This window comes from Zingiber officinale, chromosome 10A (genome assembly GCF_018446385.1).
Source record: "Zingiber officinale cultivar Zhangliang chromosome 10A, Zo_v1.1, whole genome shotgun sequence".
In the NCBI taxonomy this organism is placed as follows: Eukaryota; Viridiplantae; Streptophyta; class Magnoliopsida; order Zingiberales; family Zingiberaceae; genus Zingiber; species Zingiber officinale.
In genome coordinates this window covers 87,817,833-87,826,928 of record NC_056004.1, presented here as the reverse complement: position 1 = coordinate 87,826,928, position 9,096 = coordinate 87,817,833, and the positions used below count along the sequence as shown (strand labels likewise).

At 37.8% G+C, this 9,096-nt stretch overlaps 2 protein-coding genes across 3 annotated transcripts; one reads left to right on the top strand and one right to left on the bottom strand.

Moving 5' to 3' along the window:
- Positions 1-768: 768 nt before the first annotated feature.
- On the top strand, positions 769-2,110 carry LOC122027527 (GDSL esterase/lipase At2g42990-like). The gene is made up of 3 exons (XM_042586516.1): positions 769-1,171; positions 1,252-1,744; positions 1,819-2,110. Exons 1-3 carry the CDS (start codon positions 806-808, stop codon positions 2,010-2,012), a joined length of 1,053 nt encoding a protein of 350 aa, XP_042442450.1. The 5' UTR covers positions 769-805; the 3' UTR covers positions 2,013-2,110.
- Positions 2,111-3,259: 1,149 nt separating this feature from the next.
- Positions 3,260-8,453, bottom strand: LOC122027447 (zinc finger CCCH domain-containing protein ZFN-like). 2 transcript variants are annotated; one of them, XM_042586414.1, is made up of 7 exons: positions 8,133-8,453; positions 7,736-8,005; positions 7,598-7,651; positions 4,728-4,844; positions 4,367-4,648; positions 4,061-4,276; positions 3,260-3,974 (listed from the first exon to the last, which is right to left on the bottom strand). In XM_042586414.1, the coding sequence occupies exons 2-7, from the start codon at positions 7,895-7,897 to the stop codon at positions 3,636-3,638; spliced, it is 1,170 nt and encodes a 389-aa protein (XP_042442348.1). In that variant the 5' UTR covers positions 7,898-8,005; positions 8,133-8,453; the 3' UTR covers positions 3,260-3,635. The 2 variants fall into 2 exon arrangements, with proteins under 2 accessions (XP_042442348.1, XP_042442347.1); XM_042586413.1 differs by having other exon boundaries at positions 7,736-7,902.
- Positions 8,454-9,096: the final 643 nt, after the last annotated feature.

Here is a 9,096-nt window from a genome sequence, read left to right as displayed (position 1 = left end):
CTAAAACAGTAATTAACACATAATTTTCAGACAAAATCTTTAAATTAATGCTTGTGAACATCCATAAACTTGCTGATTAAACAGAGCAGTCTTACTAAAACCAGTAAAATATGCCATCTTATTTAGATAGATCTGAATCTGTCATGCACATTGTCCATTTAAGTTAAGATAGATAGAGGGGACGCAGGCCATTAATGCCTGCTAATTGATTTAAGTCCAGCAGTTCGTAGTTGTTGCATTAAGTCATGCAGCCTCCTTTTCTGGTTATCTGTCTTTCTCTATACCTTCATTTTCGACATATATAAATCTCAGCAAATTATGATTATATTTCAGGCTGACCATTTCGGTCAAAATTAAATCCAACCAATTGAATAAATCAAAAAAAAAAAATTAAATTTTTTTAACCAATCCAACTAATTAGATTTTTCTATAAAAACTAAGCTGATCGAATCGATAATATCGATTAATTTGTTTTCAATTGAATAAACTGAAATTTTAAAACATTTTTTTTAAAAAAAAAAGATTTTATTTATTTAATTATATTTTTAAATACAGAAATTAAATTAATACTTTTATTCAATTTAACTAAATCACAAAATTTAAAATTCGATTAACTAAAATTCAAACTTAATTTTAAAAAATAATAATAAAAACAAAATTCGGTTTAATTTAGTTAATTCAGTTTTACTAAATTTTTCCTGACACCTAATTATAACTAAGGAAGATGTTCCATTTAATATGTTCATTTATTGGCTCGCCAATGCTCGTTCTCCAATCTGTTTCAGTTCACGTTGAAGGAGGAACAATGGGAGGCCTTCATTGTCTCCTCCTCTTGTCCTTCCATTTGATCGCGCCGCTTCCCTCCCTCGCCGGCCGGATTCCGGCCGTAATAGTCTTCGGGGACTCCACCGTAGACGCCGGGAACAACAACTACGTCGCCACCATCGCCAAGGCCGACTTCCCCCCTTACGGCCGCGACTTCCCCGGAGGGCGTGCCACCGGCCGCTTCTGCAACGGCCGTCTCGCCACCGACTTCATCTCCGAAGCGCTCGGCCTGCCGCCCTCCATCCCGGCCTACCTCGACCCCGCTTACACCATCGAGGACTTTGCCAGAGGGGTCTGCTTCGCGTCTGCAGCCACCGGCTTCGACACCGCCACCTCCGACTTTCTCGTGAGCCACTATCTAAATATATACATGTGTATATATGTTACAGCTTTCCATAATTAGTATATATATATATATACACGCAGTCGGTGATTCCTTTGTGGAAAGAGGTGGAATTCTTCAAGGAGTACCGACAGAGGCTGACGGCCTACGTCGGGAAGAAGAAGGCCGCCTACATCGTCCGCGAAGCCGTCTACATCGTCAGCATCGGCACCAACGACTTCATCGAAAACTATTACTCGCCGTTGGGCCGGCGGCGGTGGGAGTTCACGGTGGAGGAGTACGTGGACTTCATCGTGGGGCTCGCCCGCGACTTCTTCAGGGACATCTACCGGTTGGGGGCCCGCAAGATCTCCTTCACCGGCCTCAGCCCGTTCGGGTGCCTGCCGTCGGAGCGGGCCACGAACCAGGAGACGAAGGGGGCGTGCGTGGAGGAGTACAACCGCGTGGCGAAGGAATTCAACGGGAAGCTGGAGGCGGCGATGCAGCGGCTCTGCGAGGAGCTGCCGGGGATCAAGCTCAGATTCGCGCCGCTCTATGATCTCTTTCTCGACGCGACGCAGAATCCATCGAGATACGGTACGTGACTGAAAGGAGTAATGCGATGAATGAATAAATGAATGAATGAATGATTGATTGACTGCGCGCGGCAGGATTCGAGAGCTCGAGCAGAGGATGCTGCGGCACGGGGAAGTTCGAAACATCGATCACCTGCAACGAGTGGACGCCTTTCACGTGCGAAGATGCAGACAAGTTCGCGTTTTGGGATTCCATCCATCCATCCGAAAGGTTCTACCGATTCTTCGCCAACCAGACGCTGAGCACGAGCCTCGCCGAGTTCATATAGTTTTCCTCTGTTTCTATTTCCTCAAAATTCTTTTAAGATATATATCTACATTTATATATATATATATATTACAAAGACAAAAGGAGTATTAACAAATGTTTGGCTGTGAAACTGTGGATTTTTTATTCCTCATCGACGCACGACATGGCTGAATAGCGATTTGGGGAGAGTAGAAAAAAGAGAAAACAAAGAAAAACAAATCCACCGTGGTTTTATCCAAAAACAATAATAATAGATTATTTAATAATACTAACGAAGAATCTCTCATTTATATAGACAAACCCGGTCTTATAATATATAAAATTATAAAAAATATTCTAAATATATAAAAATAAAAATATCAAAAATAGTAAAATAGGTATTCAGAATTTTTGAAAAGGCTTGAGATGATATTTTTAAGATATAAAATTTAATGGTGGTTATGGATTACACTCCATAACAAATTGATGTGGAAACTTTATTCGATATCAAGGTTAAATCCTCACCCAGTTAAAAAAGTTATTTATATATATTTTAAATCCTAAGACTCAAATAAGGGAACAAACTCTAATATATAAATCTCAATTCTTGTTTTAATAAAGAAAAAGTTCCGATTAGAAAAAAGAAAAATTGTAATAAAAATCCTTATAGAAAAAATTTACCAAAACAGGATGCTTAATTAGTCTAATCCTAATCCATAAATGTCAAACATATCAAAAATGACCTAAATATCATAAAAATAAAATAAAAATTACTAAAAATAGTTAAAATATATTAGAGTCTCCCTTTAAAATTCAAAAAATTATATTAGATTGGATTGATCCTATATTATAAATCTAGATCTATGAACTGGCTTAGTTTCAAGTCAAACAACCTCTCATTTTAATATCCAAATGAAAAATTATAACTCTGTGAAGTTCAGAAGAATCATGCATCATTCATACAGTGTTTGCAGTAAAGATTCACCTACTTGTGAGAAGGAAAGGTATAATGAGAATCCATCTTCCTCAACTACACTCAACCACCGAATGTATTATTGTTGTGGACCATTGCATTCACTTTAAACCTCACCAAAAAGTACCTTCATAGGAACAACAAACTACTACTGGTTTTAGGATACCGTTAAGTAGATGTTGCTTCTGTAAAAATGAAAAGAGATTCAATCCTGAAATCTTGATATAATTGATGTGGGAATCAGTTTCTCTTTGCTCATCACTTCTCAGCAGAACTTTCCTCATCACCTATCAGTCACAGGATCAAACGCCAAAGGCAGTAAATATACAAAATGATGTATTACAAATCAAGGCACTGTTTGAGTTAGAGGTCATTCAATTACTTACAAAGGCCATGAAGCACATACTTCTATTGCTAGAGCAACACAAGGTTCCTAGTACAAGTCTCACGGATAGTACTCAAACATCTTAGTTCATATGATAAATGTTTCATAGTTTACTCCGAGACTAATTTGTTTTTCTTTTCAAGGAACATACTCAGATCCATGAAACAGAGGGGAGGACCTCTGCATGATCACCAGCTATTCTTCCATGCACGGTATCTATCTACTCGCCACCTTCCGGAAAAAAAACAAAATTTGAGACTGAATGCAGAGAAGCCACAATATGCATCCTTCAGTCATCCTATGGGCTAGCCCTCGTCCGATTGATTTCCTGACGACTCTGAATTCGGAGCAGGATGGTTTGGAGAAAGTGTCGAAGATTGACTCTCGTGTTCATTGTTGTTCGCATACTGTGCCGGAATGGCTCTCGGAGGAGTCTTGAGCTGACCGAGTTCTGTAGGGGTCCTAAGGGATGGGCTGCTGTTTGATGCCCTCCATGTAAGCTCTCTATCATTTTGGTAAGGATATGCTGATGTTGAAGCTGCTTCCGGCCAAGGGTAAACAGCAATAACCGGGTGATCGAATTTGCAAGTTGCACCATACTTACAATTTCCATTAGCAGCATAGTATTTGCATGTAGGCAAACCCTTTTGAATCATGAAAGCAGAAAAACATTTAGTTAATGAAAGGAAAAAAAAAAGAAGAGTAAGATGATGATTCTGAAGAGAATTACTGGTCTGAGAGGAAGGCCGTAGGGTCCAATGGCACAGTCAGCTTCTTGGTTTCTCCCTTTAGGGTGATTATACTTGCAAGAACTACCATACTTGCAGCTCCCTGTCTTCATGTAGTATTCACAATCTGGTTCGTCAGGTCTCTCTGGGAAAATACCAGACGTGCTCGAACTTGACCGAAGATCATTCATAGAGGGAACATTTGTACTTGCAGGTGGCTGTTTGACATTGTAAGCATAGTTAAATGTGTAATAAGAAATTCAACAACCAAAAGATGATCCCACAACAAAAGAGAAGCAGATGCTAACCATGTATGTCCTCCAACTCTGCTGGATATGAGGACTGTAAGCAGGAGGTCCTTGCACATAAGGATTATTCGGATAAAGGGTCCATGAGGAAGGCCATGAAGGATATCCTCCTGAAGAGTGTGATCCTCCTGTGGTTGTAGAGTATCCAGTAAAGCCATAGACTGAAGGTCCAGACGGAAAAAACATGGCTCCAACATTGGCAGGATCCGGATGATTAAACTTGCATGTGACTCCAAATTTACAAGATCCAGTTTTCATAAAGTAGGAACATGACTGCACATCCTGTAAAAAAAAACAAAAGAATTTAATTTGTAAAGTTTAGTATTGCAGGGAGGGGGCCAAAACAAGAAGATTTTGATACCTTTCGCAATGGTAGACCGAAGACATTCAGCGAAGGTAATTGGACAGCAGGCTTGTCTTGTGGATGATGATACTTGCAAGTTGTGCCAAACTTACAAAATCCAGTTTTGAGAAAAAACTACAAGAGAAAATTAAGCAAACTAAGTAATGGTGTCTTATATGAACTAAACAGGGTTCTATCACATTGAGATGCTAAGGAAATTCACTTTGAAGAAATACTCATGTTAAAACTGAAATTCAGAATTTTGGCTAAAAATTCAATCAAGTACTTGTTCATTTCTCCTTTTATATTTCTTTGTACTTGATTTTGGTTTCTGTAATCAGTCATGGGTGGAAGAATTTAAACTATTAGTTCATTTATCCTTTTACAAGTAGTGATGCAGCATTAAAATCAAATAACCTCGCTGAAAACAAAATTTAATATAGCTAGACTGAAAGATACCTTATAATGAAAAATGGCACATTCTTCTAACACATCCTCTTAGTAGGGATGGCAATTTTCCCCGCGGGTTTGGGGCCCCACGGGGAAAACCCGAAATGGGGATGGGGATCCCCGATTTTTCGGGGATGGGGCGGGTTTGGGGCGGGTATGGGAATGCTATCCCCATCCCCGAATCCGCCCCGAATATTATTATTATTAATATTAATAAATAATAATATGATTTTTTTAAAAAATATTAATAATAGTGTTGATATTAATATTAAAATTTTGAAAATATTATTAATAATAATATTATTGATATTGATATTAATATTAATATTATGATTAATAATTATTATTAAATAATAATAATAATAATATAAATTAAATTTAGAAATGGGGCGGGGATGGGGAATCTCCGAACCCGTGGGTTCGGGTTCGGGGAATCCCCGAACCCGAAAAAATAAGAACGGGGCGGGGATGAGAATGGCAAACCCGCCCCCGCCCCGCCCCATTGCCATCCCTACCTCTTAGGCATAATTACTTGATAAATAGATGATCAGTTCCCAAAAATAACTTACTCTAACAAAATATAAATTTCCTACTTTAATTTGATTAGTTCAAAAACAAAAACAATTTTTTAAAAACCTATAAAAGATAGAACTTCCTAACCTATGTTACCCAAAGGAATATTATATTATTTTGCTTTTGCATATCAAAACTATTCTAAATAGAGCCAAATTATTTTTAGCATATTTTATTTTCATATATGATACAATTCTTGATTCATTATGTTTCACAATGTGATAGTTAATCAAAATGATTCATGAAACAAACCTCTATTTGACAACCCTACACCTAATATAACCTTTTGTTTATTTAATTTACTTGATTCTTTCATACCCTTAAATAGACAAGTGAAGGAGGAACACTTGGTGTTGATAACTAAAAAAGGTAAAGAGAGCAGACTTGCAAAAGAGATGGAATGGAAGGCAATCAAAGGGCAAAGGGAGAGTTATCAGTCATGGGGTAGCAGCAGGCTATTGGGAGTTGTTGTTGGTAGCATAGTTTGGGTGGAAGGTGCCAATGATGCAGTTGAATACATGAGAGAGTAATGGATATGGGTTGATGGAGATGACATCAAGGAAGGCAAAGGGAAATGATGGATAGGGCTCATGAAGAACAAGAGAACACTGAAAGAACAAACAAGAAATTAAAGATCTAGCTTTAATCCCACTTAATGTAGCATCGAAAATGAACAATCTCTCAAAGAGAATGAAACTAACAAAGAGGAATAGTATTACATTGAAAGATACCTAACATTTAAAGATACCTAACAAAACTTGAGGCCCTTTTATAAAATGAAAGACGAGACATACTCCTAACCTATTCTCCTAAAAGTAATTTATGCCCTAATTATTGGGTAAATAGATAAGCAATTCTTAAAATAACTTGTCCAATTAAATTATTGTTTTGACTAATCCAAAAAACCCCTATAATTTTTCAATTTTTTAAAATATAATTTCCTAGCCTAAAACTCCCAATCAAGTAGCATATTATCTCATACTTCTGGATTAGAGAAGTAAAAAATGTTGTATTTGCAATGGTCACATAAAACATCATTCTATTACTATAATTGCAACTTAGTATAGAAAGCGGTACTGCATACAATGAATTGAATTGATGAAGTTGTAGAGATAGATAATATGCAAGAAACAACGCAAACATCTAAGAGATGACTTGCCTATTCCTTATTAACCAATCTAAGACTGTCGCACTAACAGAACAAGGGTTGTTATAGTCATCTCTTTTAAGATTGGTTCAGTACGGTATACCAAATTTTTCATATGAAATAGTATACCATACTGAAAATTTCGATATAAGGAAAATATATATCGACTCCGTACCTAACTTTCGGTATACCAGATTTTCGATAAGGTATAAATCTCATATCGTTCATACCAAAAATTTTGGTATATCAAAATTTTTAGTATGATATTGGTAAAATATTGTTCATACCAAAATTATATAAGAATTTTTTTTGCCAAATTGTTCACTATTCAGAATGAAGATGATTTTCCTGTTAGGTTAGGTTAGTTGGCTTAATTGTTTAAACGCTCAAGCCAAATACAAGACTTCAGGCCCTAATTAGAAAAATGAGTGATTTATAAGAAATTTATTCGTTATTTAGGTATCTACTGAAATATTGAAAAATATTAAATTTCATAACGATACTAATACCGTACTAAAATTTTTGGTATACCGTTAATATCGGTATATTCGATACATGTCAGTATGGTATGCGCAGTATACCAAAATTTCAATATTTACTCCACCCCTAATCTCTTTATACTAAATTTTATGCTATACAAAAGAAACAGATGTCTCAGATTTCAACATACTAAAACTAGAGAGAAAAATTTATTTAGAATCACAAAAAGCTAACACACCTGGCAATCTGGTTTGTCTTCCCTCCGAGGCAGTTCATCTCTATGCATAGTCTCCTGTACCAAAAAGAATTTACATAGATTTGAAATAAAGTCCTCAAGATAAAAGAGTAAAAATACACCGGTCACTATTATAACCACCTGTTCGATGGTAGGATGGTTATATTTGCACTTGCTTCCATATCTGCAGCAACCCATTTTCAAATAGTACTTGCAATCAGGTTCTCCTGGGCGTCGAGGATAGGAATCGGGACTGGCATCTGCGCTCTCCTGTCCATCCTTCTCAATCTTCAGGTTCTCCATAAGCTCTGCTTCCAAAAACAATAACCATCAAAATTTAATCTCTCGCGATGTTCCCTATTCAAAAGAAGAAAACTGTCTTTGTCTTCCCTGCCCTTCGGAAAAATTCATCTGAATAAGTAAATAACAAAGGAATCTGTTTATAAAAAAAAGAAAAACTTCCTTAATTTTACCAAAGACCGATCAATAGCGGGAAAACCGCAATAAAAACGGGAACGCAGAAAAGAAAATAACTAACTCCCAAGTTCCTGCGACGATGCGTTGTACGAAGAGCCGGCTGCCATTGCGGAGGTGATCGGCGATATTCCGATGTTCTACTACCGCACCAAGGCCGACCAATCCACACCGGCGACGGACGAGAGCAATACAAGTCCGTGTCCTTCGAAACCAGGGCCCGATCGCCGTCGGCCCCGACTCCGACGAACGATTTCCGCCGCCCCAAGCCGTGAAATCGGAAGCAATAGCGATCGCAGGGGGGATTCCGCAGATCTGTTTGAAACTTCTCGCTCGTGAATTCCTCTCTCAGAGTACAAACGGAGTCGAAGGTATTTATCGATCAATTAATTATTTAATTGTTACACGCGCTTAATTCCATGAAAATCGGGTGCGCAGTGACAACTTTCGAATGATTTCCGTTATTTAATTTTAATCAAAAACGGAGTCCCCACACGCGTAGGGTTTGACTTAATAAATCAAAAAAAAATTAAGTTAATCGAAAATCTTTTAAATAATTTTTTTTAAAAAAAACTGAACTGATCAAATATAAATTAATTTTATAAAAATTAAATTAATTAATTTTTTAATTTTTTTTAATTTTTATTTATCCGATTTAATCGACTTTTATCACCCGCCAAGCAACCGGTGCCCACACCCATTGGATCCGCTATCCACGTATTAGAAATATTAGAAACAAAACCTGGGGCGGAACCGTCGGGCGCCTCTCAATTTGCCAACGTGTCTACGTCTACTCGCTCGGCCTCGTCCGTTCCGCCCTTCCCGAAACAAGGGAACTTCCAACGGGCAGCATTAGTGATCCGGTGTTCCTGCCATGACACATTCTGACTGCGGGGCCAGAGAGAGAGAGAGAGAGAGAGAGAGGAGGGTGGGGAAGATGAACAGGGGAAGGCGACGACTCGCTCGCAAGCCTGCGAGAAAATAGAAACCGGAGCAGTTTTTAGTTTTAGAATAATCTGCCCTTCCCC

Excerpts from the sequence above, each read along its gene's own strand:
- LOC122027527 (XM_042586516.1), top strand. The coding sequence starts at position 806 with ATGGGAGGCCTTCATTGTCTCCTCCTCTTGTCCTTCCATTTGATCGCG. Across the intron at positions 1,172-1,251 it reads CCGCCACCTCCGACTTTCTC|TCGGTGATTCCTTTGTGGAA; the intron begins GTGAGCCACTAT and ends ATATACACGCAG. Across the intron at positions 1,745-1,818 it reads GCAGAATCCATCGAGATACG|GATTCGAGAGCTCGAGCAGA; the intron begins GTACGTGACTGA and ends TGCGCGCGGCAG.
- LOC122027447 (XM_042586413.1), bottom strand. The coding sequence starts at position 8,178 with ATGGCAGCCGGCTCTTCGTACAACGCATCGTCGCAGGAACTTGGGA. Across the intron at positions 7,903-8,132 it reads ATCGTCGCAGGAACTTGGGA|AGCTTATGGAGAACCTGAAG; the intron begins GTTAGTTATTTT and ends TTTTGGAAGCAG. Across the intron at positions 3,975-4,060 it reads ACGGCCTTCCTCTCAGACCA|GGTTTGCCTACATGCAAATA; the intron begins GTAATTCTCTTC and ends ATGATTCAAAAG.